At 40.1% G+C, this 16,197-nt stretch overlaps 1 protein-coding gene across 6 annotated transcripts in view; it reads right to left on the minus strand.

The window, feature by feature from the left end:
• LOC149322085 (protoheme IX farnesyltransferase, mitochondrial-like) overlaps nt 1-16,197 on the minus strand; it is a 157,300-nt gene that overhangs the window by 54,255 nt on the left and 86,848 nt on the right. For all 6 annotated transcript variants that reach the window (XR_016282070.1, XR_016282069.1, XM_089534274.1 and 3 more), the window contains exon 5: nt 11,760-11,830. Coding sequence is in view for 4 of the 6 variants with exons in the window: in XM_089534274.1 (XP_089390400.1) it covers nt 11,760-11,830 (71 nt within the window). In the remaining 2 variants the exon portion in view is untranslated. The remainder of the gene's footprint in view (nt 1-11,759; nt 11,831-16,197) is intronic.

The raw sequence follows: 16,197 nt of genomic DNA on the forward strand, positions 1-16,197 counted from the left end.
TGACAGTAAAAAGTGATGGATTTCCTTTGTGAAAACAATATGTATGGGACCAGGCACATCTAGTTTCCAAAATTAATAGCACTCCCGGACACTTCCTGGAAGGGCTATAACACCTGAACAAGAACACTTTACCTCTTATTTTGTTTTAAGTCCTGCTAATTAATATAAAATTTAACATGCAAACTTCAGCATAATCCACTGTTATTAACCTCCTAGGCAATATGACTGAATAGAAATATCAATAAGTAAATATTGTTTGAGGCTATATTCCTTCCCTTCTCCTATAAAGGTTAGGATGTTAAGATACCATCTCTTACCCTGCATTTCCTCCTTTTAGGCTGCATAGGTGCCAGCATGAATCACTTACTTTAGTGAGAAAATACTGATGCTAGCATGTTGCCATCTTTAAGTTCACAGCAATAGGTGCATGGGCTCTTAAATATCTGTGTACAAAAGTCTTCAGTTGACCAGGCCATAAGAAATTCAGAAGGAAGGCAAAGTAACAAATAATACACAAATTCCACTACATGGACAGGAAAAGGCCCAAGTCCCCTTTCAACAGGATTTATAGGCACAATATTCACTGTGACTTTATCAAGCAGATTCCAATAAAATGTGTGAGAGGGTTCTTTGTGTATCTTAGCCTCTGGAATGCAAACTGTGCAGCAATGACTATGCTAGCAATGCCTAATTAAAGTGTAAGCCCTGGTATCTGACTCGCCAAGTTGATAATATGTAAGCTGTCCTTTGTTTAAAGGCCTCATAAACTCAGCCATTTATAGAAGAAATGCACTTTTTATGTGACTTACTGTAAACAGAATTCAAGGTGCAAGCCATTTACTATCCCAGGCAGTTTGGTAATGGACTTGCTGAGTGGTGTCATTTCTGAAACTACTTGGCACATGTTGAATAATGGGCTGCTGTGGTTAAGTAAGATAAGGTTCCACATGATTAAAAACAGAGCTGAGTGCTTGGAGTTTGGATAGTCTAAAAAAACCCAAATTTACAAACACAAATCTGAATAAATTCAACAGAGCCCATCAAGTCAAAGCACTAAGTGAACAGAAGGATCAAGATGTACTAGTACTTTACCACAGAACAGGATAGACATACACCACTCCATTCATAGAATCACAGAGTTGGAAGAGACCACAAGGGCATCTAGTCCAACCCCCTACCATGCAGAAACTCTCAATCAAATCATGCCTGACAGATGGCCATCCAGCCTCTGCTTAAAGAGCTCCAAGGAAGGAGACTCCACCACACTCCAAGGGAGTGTGTTCCACTGTCGAACAGCTCTTACTGTCAAGATGTTCCTCCTAATGCTGAGGTGGAATCTGTTTTCCTGTAGCTTGCTTCCATTGTTCTGTGTTCTAGTCTTTGAAACAGCAGAAAACAGGCTTGCTCCATCCAAAATGTGACACCCCTTCAAATATTTAAACAGGGCTATCATATCACACATGAACCGTTTCTTCTCCAGGCTAAACATACCCAGCTCCCTAAGTCTTTCCTCATAAGGCATGGTTTCCAAGTCCTTTACCATTTTAGTCGCCCTCTTCTGGGCATGCTCAAATTTGTCAACATCCTTTTTGAACTGTGGTGCCGAGAGCTGGACACAGTATTCCAGGTGAGTCCTGACCAAAGCAGAATAGAGTGGCACTATTACTTTCCTTGAGCTAGATACTATACTTCTATTGATTCAGCCTAAAATTGCATTGGCCTTTTTAGCTGCTGTTGAATCATGTTCAACTTGTGGTCTACTAGGACTCCTACATCCCTTTCAGATATAGTCTCGTTAAGCCAGGTGTCTCCCATCCTATATCTATGCATTCCATTTTTCCGCCCTAAGTACAGTACCTTACATTTTTCTGTGCTGAAATTCATTTTGTTAGCTTTGGACCAGCTTTCTAATCTATTCAGGTCTTCCTGAGTTTTGATCCTGTCCTCTGAGGTATTAGCTACTCTTCCTAATTTGGTGTCATCTGCAAATTTGATAAGCAGATAAGGTGTACTTCACTGTCTTTTATTCTGCCACTGGTACGTTGTAGCCCATAGAAAGCTGCTCTCAAAGCTCTGTTTCTTGCTCCAGTCTGATGTTCCACTTAGAAGCCCCAAGAAATCACTTAGAACACACTCTAGGTGTTGTATATTTCTGAAATTCAAAATTCTCCTGAGCTGTAAAACACAGACAGCTTAACAGATGCAACAACTCAAGTAAGAAGCAGGACAATCACGTGAAATGGTGGTGGTTGTGACTTTCTGTAATTATTAGGGCACTGTTTTTTTAAAGATGATGTTTTAGTGGCTCAGGCTGCATCTGAACTGCAGCAATACAGTTTGACACCACTTTAATTGCCATGGGTCAGTGCTATGTAATTCTGGGAATGGTTGTGGGAGCACCAGAGCAAAGCAAAGCAAATTGAACCATGGCAGTTAAAGTGGTGTCAAACTGGATTATTGCTGCAGTGTAGATGCAGCCTCATTGATAAAAGCGGATTGTGTATTTTGCTGATGCTCCTGCATTATTTGGTACTCAAAGCTTACTAATGTTTTACCAGTAATTTGTCTCTCTGAGCTCCTGTTCACTCTCCCCACTGATATTCTTTTACCCAAACAATACTTGCAAACTGCTTAGGTAACATGGCAACTAGATATTTGCATCAGATTATTAAATGATTTTGGTTGTGTGCCACAATAGATGGCAGCCTAGAAACCTACTTCCACACTTGTCACTTCTAGTTCTGAAGAAAAGGGAAGTTGCCTGCCATTATTTCCTTTTTTAAAAGATGCCATCATTTCTTTTTTTAAAAAATGGAACTGGCATAAATGGTGCATCCCCAAAGGTCTGTTCATATTGGAGGTCATAATGAGAAAGATTATAGGATACAACTGTTGCACTCCTTCAAACGAACTCACCCCTACCCCCTACTGTGCAGCTGACACAGAAGGCTAAGACAACTCCATTAGGAGAGCATATCGCCACTCAGCAGTAGTCTTCAGAAGCAGATGGAGAGCTATTTATTCAAATGCACCATGACTTCTGGCTTATAGGAGAGCATCTGGGATGTTTCCTAACGTGATGTGATGCTCAATGCACTCAAATTTATCAACTGTCCCACATGCAATTAAAGGCCCTGATAAATAATTCCTTGGCAAAGGCCTCACAGCTGAATTGAAGAGCAACAAAGTGTGAGGGGTCAAATGTTTCTGCAGGATTTCTGTTTAACAAACACAACTGCTTATAAAGGAATGTCCCTACCAAGTTGCTGTAGCTTTTTTTTTTCTTTTGGAGAGCATAACCAACTGAAGCAGTGAACTGAATAGCCAGTGACAGCCACAGGCCTCAGTGAAAATGAAATATTGAATGTACCATGCAAGCCGTAGTCTTGCACAGAGAACCAACAAAAAGCATCCATATCTTGAGCTCAGAAACAATGTAAAAAATCAGCTTGTGAATACAGAACAATCCCATCAACTAATCAGTGCTGTGTCTGGATACATGATGGCTGCTATTTCTATTCCCTTTGGGAGAAGCAAGATAGTAAACACTATCATTCCATTAGCCCATCCTTTGATGTGGGTTTTTATTCTCTCTACACCATAATCTAGCCCTAAGGATTTTTCCTTCATTGGCTGTATGAAGCAGAGGAGTGAATGAGTGCCCTGCTGGTTAAGATGCAAGGGCAACGTTTTCATGAATAATTGGACATGTCAAAACATAAAGCTCCCTTATTAAAATGTCTTGTTTACAACACTCAATTTCCTTATTCTTAAAAGAAAACACATGGAAGAATAGGACTCAGCAGGACAGAGCACACCTGTTTCCACACTACAGTATTACATTAGCAATTGCATACCTTTCAGATAAATATTCTTTGAAAACAACACTGCTGTGCTATCTCTTTATAGCTATGATTTCCCCCCAGAACAACACAACAACAACGACAAACCTCCCCTTCTTTCAGCATGACCTTAAACAAAAGTGGCACTGTTTTCCATTCTAAACCACTTGCCAGCAACAATTCTAAGTCAGCAACAGAGAGGTAGGAGAAAAGCAACAGCTAAAAATCTTTTCTGGATCAAGCTGTGGTTAAGAACTTAGGAGTCCTAGACCGTACCAATGCTTTTAAACACACAAGGGTGAAGCTCAGTAGCTGAGTTTTTTCTCTGCATATGGTTGTTAATGACAGAATCCAATGTTTCTACAAAGGTCTCACTGCTGTGCTGCATGCTCTGGATTCAGAATCTCACAGTAAACTGCCATTTCTGTTGATGCTGAATAATGACTGTGCCCATTAAAACCCACATTTGAATAATGTGTTTTTTTTTCAGTTTGAGTTTCTTCTGTATCACGACTCCTAACTATGATCATAATTAAGAATAGCAATGCAATAGCCATCAGTAGAATTCTACAATTCAGGGATATGCTTATAAAACAGCACTAGAATGGATAAGAGCAGCTGAACAACCAGAGAGCATCTGTCTCATAAAACGGGTACATCACAACCCCTTAAAGCAAGGCTTCCCAAGCTGTGCTCCGAGGAGCCCTTAGGACTCTGTGTGCACTTCTGAGGTGTTCTGTGCCCACTCTAGGAAAATGAAAGAAATAAAAATTGAATGAAACTAAAGAATAAGAATATATTTTTATATATACTCCTAAACACCATTAACTTATAAGATACAAGATAGGCCTCTTACAGGTTCTGTCATAGAAATAAGGGCTCCGCAAGTCAAAAAGGTTGGGAACCCCTGCCTTAAAGAAACAATAAACAGTGGACCATGATGGGCATGGTTTATCCTTGGCTAAAATTGGATTCAAAGTGTCCTTCTTTTCCCAGGAACTATGGTTCTGTGAAATCTAACATAATTCTCAGAACATTTCCCAAATTAAAATTATGAATATTTGGGGAAAGCCCAGATATTCAAGTGGTATAAAACACAGATTTGCAGTAGAGATAACAGTCTACGAGACTTCTAAATCAACTGTCTGCTCTGAACTAACGTTTTAAAAAGCATATTGTAAATGTAAACAAATTTTGTATTCATTTAACTGATTCAGCTTCATCAAAGTAATTGTGCAACTGTAGTTTTGCAAGGGCACGGTGAACTCTGTGACCAATCTTGAAATACCTTATTGCATTACAAAATAAAGACAAGAGGAAGTGAGACAGAAGTGGCTTTCTGCATACCTTCCTGCCTGCTTCTAAAGTAAGACTGTAAGCCTGAGGGCAGGGAACTGTCTAAATAATAATAATAATAATAATAATAATAATAATAATAATTGTAAGCCACTCTAAGAGCCTTTAGGGCTGAAAGGTGGGGTATGAATACCGTAAATAAATAAAATAAATAAGTACTTTTGTTCTATTGCTGAGGGAGATGATTGTAAAACCGTGCCCTCTGTCCTGCTGGAAAAATCAGTTTGGCAAAAGCCACACCTTCCTGACTGGCTCCCTATGAAGGGAGAACAGAAGTACATACTACAACATCATGCAGGAAGTTAAGTAGAAAGCCGGTTCTATCTTGCTGCCTCTTGTCTTTCTTTTGTAAGATAAGGTTATAAGTTTCTATGAGAATAATTTTCAGTATCTCTTAACACTGTGACAATGTGCATGATTTTAAATCTGTGGTGTCTACACAAACCTATACTCTGCGTTAGATATTCACAATGCTTTAAATTCAACCTGTCTTCATATGGTTTGTCATTTTGGCCTTTCATTTTGACAGCAATACTGACTCTTCTAATATGTCAACATCCTTCTTGAATCGTGACATCTAGCACTGCCATATAGTAGACCTCACCTCTGTTGACATGGCAGCTTGAAGATCTCAGTAAATGTCACAGCAATGCCATGTATGCTGGGTTGTTCCAGCCTTTGTCCTGATACAGCTATTTTATTAACTTGTTCACTTAAAGGGTTTTTGTACCATCTAACTGGTGATGTAATTGGGACACTTTATACATATAAAACATTCAATCAAAGCATGTACAATGTGCTGAAATTGTATCATTAAAATATTAGAATGTTAAGATATTAAAATGTTAAGGCTTGATATGCTGAACTGTCTTCCCTGGAGTGGCTCCACAAAGAGAGATAGTACACATGACCACAGGCGCTTGATATGTACCAATAAAATCCTATACAGATTCAACTAAAATACATTTTGACAACTGGAGGAAGGGAAAAATAGGCTAAATGGAAGTCAACAAGAGATCCATAAAAGCATCTGGAAAAAAGCAAGTTCTTCAGAAACCTCTTAAATGGACTGACAAAGGAGCAAATATGAATATCTGGAAGTAAGCTCAATGCTAAGGAGCACAACACAGCAAAGGGCCCATCATCTGCTGATCTGAAAACAGCAGAAAAGATAAATACACAGCCAAAAGACTGTCTGTGTATCCAAGAGGTTTTAGTTAGCAGTTTTGCTGACAGTAATTTCCTCAGTTCAGTAGCCTAGGTAAAATTAGCAGGGCATTGAATAGCATTTCTACTGTGAGTAGGTGTTGTTAGATTTAATGCACAAGCCAATTCAAATAAAAGGATGAAAATAGACTAAACCAGAATTAAAATTGATCACAATCAACAGTAGCACAGACAACAACTGTAATGCTTTGAAGACACATAGAACCCTTTGTACATGCCCCAAACATTTCTGGAACGATTCCCAGAATGCAAGACACCAGCTTTTAAACATAATTTACCCATCTCTGTTCTGTTTTGACTAGCCTTCAGTATAAGCACAGAAGAGACTGAACTAGAGAGAAAGAAAGGTTTAAACAACACTGGGAAAATATGCATAAAAGATTGCATCTTGCTGTGTGTTGCTTTGACCAGCTGAAGAAATAATGCCAGTTAATGTTTGGTTTGAAGTCTATAAGAGCTTAGGCCAACATCATTCAAGGTTAAGTGACACTTTAAAGAACATTAAATTAACTGTTGACAGGTGCATAGATAGATAGACGAGTGATTGCCTTGGAGTCTCCACAATGGCCACAAAAGACAGGGAAAGAAAAGTAAGGGATAAATAGAATAAAGTTTTGTGAATGTAGTTTTGGACAAATGGAATCCCTTTATATAAGTATGATTGAAAAAGGTAAGATTTGCCCCAGATGAGGGTGCATATTTTCTCCTCTGCACTGGTAATATATAATTGATGGCCTAATTACAAGTCTCAGAAAATCTTTATACAGAAATCCCAATTCTGCAGGCATACAAAAGTCTTTCACAGAAAAAGAAGAAGAAATGAAGTGTGGAAGCACATATGCTGACATGTGTGCAAACATATGTATATCGACATACCTGTGTTTATATGAGTGAAAATTCAAGTTCAGAGAGGATTTCAGAACACCATAATCTTTATGTACATCACAGCATTTTCTTTGGGAGCTCACACTATACAAACAAGTATTTGTTTTTCCCCTTGTAGGTATGGAGCTGTCTGGAACAGCAAGTGAAGATTGGGGTGTGGCGGGATAGAAGTCTTAATTTTATTTGGGATTGAGACAGAGTTTAAATACAGCGACCTCACCAAATTCAAATACCAGCATGCACCCACTACATTTTGGCTAGCCCTGTTTCTGGCTCATTGTGTGTTGAACAGATGTCCTCATTAGAACATTTCCTCGTGCGTTCTTTAAAAAAATTAACTGAACTTAGAAATCTGTAATTAGCACCATGTTATAGAACAAACCAGGACAAGTTTACCAAAGTACTCTATTTACAATGAGAGTGAGTTCACCCGCAGGGCTTACTTTACTATTTTGTTTCAATTTTGATGTAATTTCATCCATCACTCCCACCCCCAACCCCCAACCCTCCAAAGATGATGGATAAAACACAGAAATAAATAGGACCAACTGTTCACAGATGCCTAAGGGAAAACATAATTTTGTTATAAATAATCCTTGGCACAAATCATGGAAATGCTATCTGAAAATTGTTTGTTGAATACTCTATGAATAAGGGCTTTAGTTTAAAATTTGCCAGTAAGGTGCAGTGGTTCCCATCCCCCACTCATAAACTGGAATCGAATCCTTTAAGAAACTGAACAGACATACAAACAGAAATCAAGGTTACTTTAAATTTCTGTTCAAACAGGAGCCTCTTGGGACTCTGGCTTTTTATTTGTATGTATACAATGAACAGAGAACATGCATAAAATGCAACACATGTTTAAGCATTCTTTTTGCAAAGCATCATCAAGGGTTTGTTTCCTGTTCCATGATTCAACATAAAGGGAAGAAAAAGGAACAAGATGACCTTGCAGTGATTTACTCAGAATGAAAAGATAAGTATTTTGGATATATAATGTTCAGCAATACTCTCTTTCTAACCAATCTAATAAAAAAGTAAGGATCATGCTGTAGTAATCATATAATTATTTTCAGACCGTCTAAAGATCAGAAGCTCTATTTAAACTACAGGAAGAGTCTATCTTCAAATGTAACAAGTGGCAATATCAATAAGGTACTAATAGGATGTGGTGGTAGTGGATGTTAGGTAAAAAGTGTTCCAGCATTTGCCAGAAGGGTAACTTCCCAACCATCTCAAGTAAATTTGCTAGTAGCTCTTGTTCCTCTCACAAGCCAAATGACCATAATTTCTGGGAATGATAATACAGTCAGTCCTCTATATTCACAGATTCTGCATACATTGATTTAATCATCCATGGTTTGAAAATACACCCTCCCCCACACAAAGTATTCCAAAAAGTTAACCTTGATTTTCCTGTTTGATATAAGGGACACCATTTTACTACCCCATTTATATAATAGGAGTTGAGCATCAATAGATTTTGGTATCCATGGGAGGTGCTGGAATTCAACCCCAGCTGATACCAAGGGCTCATTGTATTCTTTGGGGTAAACCACTGCACTCTTGAGACAACATGAATGCAGCAGCACACTTACTGTGCCCAAATCATGACCTGAGGTTTTCTTTAGAGTTTGCACTGGCAAACTAAAAGGTGACAGTGATATGACATAACTTTTCCCTGAATGTTAGTATACAGAATTTGATCTGAGTCTTTAAGTGGAGGTAAAACTGAGCCTTCCCTCCTAGAATCTGCCCCTCACACATACACTACTGTTTTGATAAAACCAGTCCCCATTTATCTGTCAGCCTCTGAATGCTGCATATTTTGTAGCATGTGAATTCTCTTTAATGTCCTTGCCATTTCCATTATAATACACAAGTTATTAACTCTCAGTATAATAATAATAATAATAATAATAATAATAATAATAATATTTTTATTTATATACCACTTCTCCAAAAGATCAAAGTGGTTTACATAGAATTAAAACCAATTCTGTGCCACTACACCTAACATGATTGTGCTTGTGTCCAACTGCAATACCAATAATGTGAAGAACAGACAAAACAAGATAGCAGCAAGAATACACATTCTTCAAAGAAAAAAGTAGGACAAATCAAAGTGCCGCTTCCAACCCCTATTGTTTCCACTATCTGCCTGTCATATTGCTAAGTTATCCTCACCTGAACATACAAGATTCTGAAACTGTTATGGTGCAGACATTGTAATGGTTTAACCACCTAACAAGTTACAATATTATGTTATCCTTTGTCTAGAAGTGATAGAAAAAGATTTACAAAAGTAAGTAAACTTGCTGTGTCAACAAAAGTGTGTTTCTATTTTGCTCAAAAAGTAATATCACTAGGAAATGTATGCATTATTATGCCACAAAATGCATAACTGAATGGTAATTTTTTGCAGAAATGTTTAAAAGAAAATAATATTATATTGGTGATTTTGCTATTTTATATAAGAGACACCATTTTACTTTGCCATTGTATTTAATGGGACTTGAGCATCCATGGATTTGGGTACCCCCGGGGGGTGGGGGTCCTGGAACAAAACCCCAGTGGATTTGAAAGATCCACTGTCTAACACCAGAAGATGTTTCAGAATTACAAAAACATGCAAACATTTCATAGAACCATTAGTTACCTATACAGTGGAACCTCGCCATACACGGGGATCCGTTCCGGATCCCGCCGCGTATGGCGATTTCCGCCTATGCTCAAGCCCCATTGTAAACAATGGGGCTCATGCACGGCAGCGCGGAGGTGCGCGGGGCGCAACGGGCGCGTGGGGCGCAATGGGCGCACGCGCCCATTCAACTGAATGGGACGCGCCACCCCTTTTGCCCCGCGCGCGCCCAGCGGCTTGAGCATGTACGCTCAAAGCCGCTTATAAAAAGTCCACGTATGCGGAGGCCCCACTGTATTAGGATTGAGAAATGGGGCAGAAATACAGCTGTCCCTCTGGATTTGCAGGGGTTAGGGGGAACAGGACCTCTGTGAATATGGAAAATTCACAAATAAGGTGAGCCTCGCCCACCTCCCCTCTGACGCCTGGGATGCCTAGTCGAGGCATGGGAGGGACTAGCGGGAGCTTGTCCAACTCTTCCCCCGTCCTCCCCTGTCTTTAACCGGCTCTCCAGTTACTAGGTAGGGTTCAGTAGGGAGCCAAAGGTGGATGGCTTGGAACAAAATGAAATCTAGTGCAACCATGTAATGGATAAATCCCATCTCCACTGCAACACCCCAAACCAGTTTTGGAGACCTGTAAGACTTTCCAGGCCTGGTTTTCAAGTGGCACTATGACTACAGGAAGTAGGAGAGGAAATAAAAGTCTGGCAGTGGAACACTTCATTTAGCCCAATATATATCTATTTCTTGAAATTAAACATTTTAGAGACAATAATACTGTAAATGAATTACGCTCTCAGACGTTTCAACTGGCATTGGTAAAGGCAAGTAAAAAAAAGTTCCTTATTTTATTTCACTTTTTAAAAAAAGTCATTAGAAAGCAGCACATGAATTTACAATTTTGTAAAGGTCTGATCTTCAAAGTAAAATTTCAGTTTGTTCACCATGAATGAAAACTAACATTTGTTTGTTAAAAATATTATTATTATTATTTATCAAGGAAACACACTGTTATCTGAAAGAGAATAAACCAATCATACAAAGGATACAAACAATTAAATCCATGCAGTGTTTTCTTACTGTTATATCTGTTTTGGATTTTTTTGGCAAATATTTAGTCATGTGCAGTAATTAACCATCCACAGCTTTAAAATACACCCCCCAAAGTTCCTCCCCCAACATTTCTGGTCCCCACCCCCAGACCTTTAGATCTTTAATGAACAGTAAACCCTTTGCAGTCACTAATACGCCATACGGAGGAGTGATAAGGATGGAAAAATGGCAAATGCCTTCAAGGTATCTCAAAACCCATAGGTTCCATCTCTCCCATCACCTTTTGGAATCTAGGAGAGAAGGCTAAAATGGATCTTTTCAGATTTTAGACATTTTTGTTGCTCCTTTAGGAATTATTTAAAAAGACCTGTAATTATTTTCAAGATCTAGGGAAGATATGCTGCTTACTTCTATGGCATGTGTTCAGATTTTAAAGTATAAAGCTTAATTTCTATGTCTATTGAGAATCTTGTACTGATCTTGATGAGGGGGCAAGACAGTATGTTTTCCATGTGGACTATAAACTTTCAGACTCATTAGAATGTGTGTGTCTGTACACACACACACACACACACAGAGAGAGAGAGAGAGAGAGAGAGAGAGAGAGTCCCCTACCCCTAGTGCTTTTCTTCTTTCTAGGCTGGCATATTTGCTTATCTAAACACAAGAAAAAGAAGAAGACTTGGGGGTATATAAAAAGAGCAATGTGATTCATTACTCACTGTAGAGAGTAGGTGTTTGCAGCCTTACCTGATCTGTCCTCGCACCAGGGGTCTGGTTTTTGTCCTGTTCATATTTGAGTCAAATGGAACCTCAAAGAACTATGGAACAGAAAAGAGAGAGAGAATAAAGATGACTTTAAGAGATGCCAGAGACAGTCTGAACTGCAGAACAGATTGACTGTTTTTGCAGGTGCTTTGGTCTTCATTTGAGAAGATTCCAAAGTGCAACTGAAACAGCAAACTGCATTTTATGTTCACTTTGAAAGTCTAGTTTAAAACTTTTGGCATTTCCTTAAAGGGGGAAGGGGACTACCTGTAGGACAAAAATAATTTAAACAAGCTCACTACAGTCAGTCATTTGAAGTAAAAGCCTCCCTTTCAAGTTCTATTTTTGACAAGTCTGGCAGGTGCTTTCTAAATGTGTACACAGTATAAAAGCAACAACCTATTTCATTTTGTTAGCATTTTTAAAAAACTCTAAACAATGGTTGCTAATCATATATGCCTAGTTTTAAAGATGAATGCTGTAAACAGTATTTTTTATTAACCATCTTTTTGAAGTCCATGGCCCAGAATCAATCAGTTCTGACAAATGCTGCTGCAACTCCATTCAAGAGAATGTACTGACAGTAGTTCAGGAAGAAGTCATGTGTTCTTATGTAATAGAGGAACTCAAGTCAACTTGAAACACTCCACATCTGAAGTTAGGAATTAATTTCACCAAGGTATTAAAACCTTCTACGGAATCAAATATGTCACGTAAGTTACTAGTGTAACCTTGTGATCCACTTTGGTAACAGAAGGCACAAAACAAGGGGAAAGAGTCAAACCTTCCAAAGTCTGAAATGTGGTAAAGAAAGAACCTGCTTTTACAGTAGGCAGCTGCTGAATGGTGCAAAGAGTACAGTTCCTGCCATGCTTTTAACTATTGCTTACGGATATCTTCCTCCCCCTCCCACATGCACAATATCTTACTTTTAAAATGTGTAGCAAAGAACAACAGGGAAATGGGGATCCCACCTGGACAAGAGTGCAATGGCAAGTGGGGCTTGTCTGATAGCTAGCTGAGAGATCTTGTACCAGCAGGGCTTTGGTGGTGCAGGATTTTTCCAACTTGATTTTAAGCCATTCCCTAATCACACTGCAGCTGTGTACAATGTAGCATCTGTTGTTCAGAAAGGAGGCTCCCCTTTTAGCCCCATCCCAGAAAAATGAGGCCAATAGATAACCTAGCATATTTAAAGTATATAGAACAGCAACCCAAGAAATGCATTATACAGATTATCATATCAAGTCCATTAATTACTATGAATGCTGCTTTAGTAGAATATTTTACAATTTTAGCAATTTGTAAATCATATTATCCATAAAGTTTATTTATGGTTACTAAAATGAAGAGCACAGATGATCAAACATTCATATAGTTTAACTAAAAAGACTTAGAAAGAATAATCAAATAACATAAAAGAGGGAGCCTGCTTAAATGACTTCTTCCTTCCTGGCTTTCACTTTCAAAGTAACCAATGCACAGTTTTGCCATATTTGTCATACAGTCCTGAGTTTTATGAGGCAAATTCAAACAGCCATAGGCAATATGGGAAAGCTGCTTGCAATGGGTGTTAGGAATCTGCCTTCTCTCCTACTCAGCACTGCAGCAGTTGCTTATTCACTATCACAATTTATAAACTTCAATTTTATCTGTAGTGAATTGCGTGTAGGATCATAGACTTCCCAACATGGGTTGTGACCTTGTACTCTCCTTGCTGACTCCAGGCTGTTGCTTGCCCCAACTTTCAGTGAAGAAAGAACTGTAGTTCTTCAGGCACACCTGCAGTACTTCTGGGAATAGGCTTTCTATTTTATTCTGCAAGCCACTGTTGTGAAGATCAACAAATATTGTCCATGAACGTTAAGCTATATGGACCAATATACTGTAATGTATGCGCCTCAGCCTTGTGAGTTTCCTCAAGTTCTGTCAACACCCCTACTCCTAAAACAGATTTTAGGGGCCTACAAGAGGACAACATTGGCTGCACTGGTTACACTGAGCTGCTAATGTTCATGCATCTATTAGATCCAATAAATGGTTATTACCACTAGTAATAACCACTTTTGTTCTATAAAGAAAAACAGCTATGTATTCTGCGTAAGTAATGAAGATTATTAAACCAACAACCTAGACAATGCTAGCAGACATGAAGGTGAAATTTTCCTAGTTTTTAATATCTGTTACTTATGTAGTCTATATTGTTTTCAGATTTACTTGAAAAAGTACACTTATCATGATGCGGAGGTTCATACTATTTCACTGTGTACAGTGGGGACTCATTATCCATGGACTTGCCATCTGTGGATTTAAGCATCCATGGACAGCAAGCCCCCGTTGCATTGAGTGGCAAGTTGTGCACGCGGCTGTGCCACCATTAGGCACAATGGTACTTCACCTGAAGTCATGCTGTCCCTAATGGCAGTGCTGCAATTGAGAACAATGGAACTTGAGGCCCTGCAGATTTTGGTATCCATGGGGGTTGTGTCCAGAATAGATCCCCTGCAGATACCAAGATCCCACTGTATATGACTTTTATCCCATTTATTATATCCACACACTCTTTTTCTTCTTCTGTCATGGCACATAAGGCTTCACACAGGGTCTGTACGCAGTTTCCCACTCAGGCACTGCCCAGACGCACACATGCTTAGCTTCAGCAAGGTATTTGCATCATGTCTCATCATACCATACACTGTACTGAATGTTATTAAGTAATATTTGTGAAAGAGAAAATGTTCCTGTGGGCGTGGTCCCCTGGCCCGCTGGCGCCGCCCCTGGGACTTGCTCCATGCTCCTGTAATGTCCCTTTCAAACAAACACAGAGGCTGGGAATGGCTGGTCAATAAGGTCAAACACCACTTTATTTCTCCCTCCACCAGTCACATATGCACCCAACTCTCCGGTCCAGTTACTTCACTGGGGCCGCGAGGAGTCTTCGCCCTCTCGGCGTCTGGCCTTGCACAATCTTCCTGACCCAGTTACTTCACTGGGAAGGTGAGGCTCTCTTCTTTCTCGTTGGTCCTAGGCGGACGTACTCCCCTTCACAATGTTCGGGGACGCGGGGGTCGATAGTCTCTTGCGAGGCTCTCCCGTCCTCTATCCTCCGGGGTTCCAGACATCCCTCCTCCTCTACAGCGGCTCTCCTGTACAACCCACCAAGGCTCTTCCCCCGCTCTAAGCCCTTCTCGCCTCCAACTCACTTCCGGGTTCCACGGCTGGGCGCCTCCTTCAACCTCCCGCCTAGGACAGGCCGGGTGGGTAGCCAAAACGGGGCCAACCCGGACTCTTCCTCCCAGTGAGGGGTCTCTCTGGGCCCGGCGGCCTTCCCTGAACTCCGGCTTCTCCTTCTCTCTCCCTCTCCTGAAGTCCTCCTCACGTCCCAATCTTCTGCTCTCTCTCCTCCCTCCTTGCGCCTCTCCCTTAATTCTTATTGGGCTCCCCGGGGCCCCTCCTCTCTACTCCGAGACCGCCCTTGATTGCCTCCCTGTTTCCAGCTGACTTCTTCCTGGTCCCTTTTCCCTTCCTGGGTCCTCACGCCCCTCTCTCGCCTGCTCAACCCAACCTCTACTCTCCTCCTCTCTACAGTTCCATTTTTAAAAGACCTTTATTTAGACATGTAGTCATTAATTTAGACTTTAGTAATAAGGATGTCTTCATTGATTTCATCCTTTAGTTTTTCCTAGATTTTGTAAACACATTTGTTAGTCTGATATCTCTGACAGGATGTTGGGGCAGCAGCTAAACAACCTATGAGGCCATAGAAGGAGCAGGGACGTAGCCAAGGGGGGGGGGTTCTTGGGGTCCGGACTCCCCTTCCATTAGAAAAATGAATGGTGTGTGCGGCTGTGCCGCCGCGCCCAAGCCCCATTATAATGGTGGCACTTAGTCTGGACACCCCCTTCCTAAAATCCTGGCTATGTTCCTGTAAGGAGAGTAATAAAGTGAACATACATAATAGTAGAAAAACAGCTTCTAGGATCCATACTGGCTAGGGCACAACAAAAGGAATCTCATATTTACTCAGCCATACAGATGCACAAAGGATCGAGTTGAACATGGAAGAACAGACAAGTTCAGTTGGCCCTCCATATCTGTGGAAGTTTGGTTCCAATCTTCTCCACTTCCTGTGGATATAAAATGTGTGGGACCTCCAGCCCGATGATTGACAATGGATGTGTGATATGCATGCAACTGCATGCATACAATGCCATTGACAATAATGGGATGGGGCCATCCATGGATGCTCCAATTTGTGGATGGCTAGCTCACTGATATGATGGGCTGACTGTAGCTAGTAAAGCTTGCTTTGCTACTGGGGTATCAATGGGTTTAGGTGTGGGCTGGTGAAAAGAACAGCTTCCTTGTTTTTAAAAATAAAAAAAAATATTCATGAAATTTATATTACATATTTAAGAAA

The sequence above is a fragment of the Sceloporus occidentalis genome, unplaced genomic scaffold, assembly GCF_023333645.1.
Source record: "Sceloporus occidentalis isolate IW3139 unplaced genomic scaffold, rSceOcc1.0.p SCAF_1, whole genome shotgun sequence".
Lineage (NCBI taxonomy): Eukaryota > Metazoa > Chordata > Lepidosauria > Squamata > Phrynosomatidae > Sceloporus > Sceloporus occidentalis.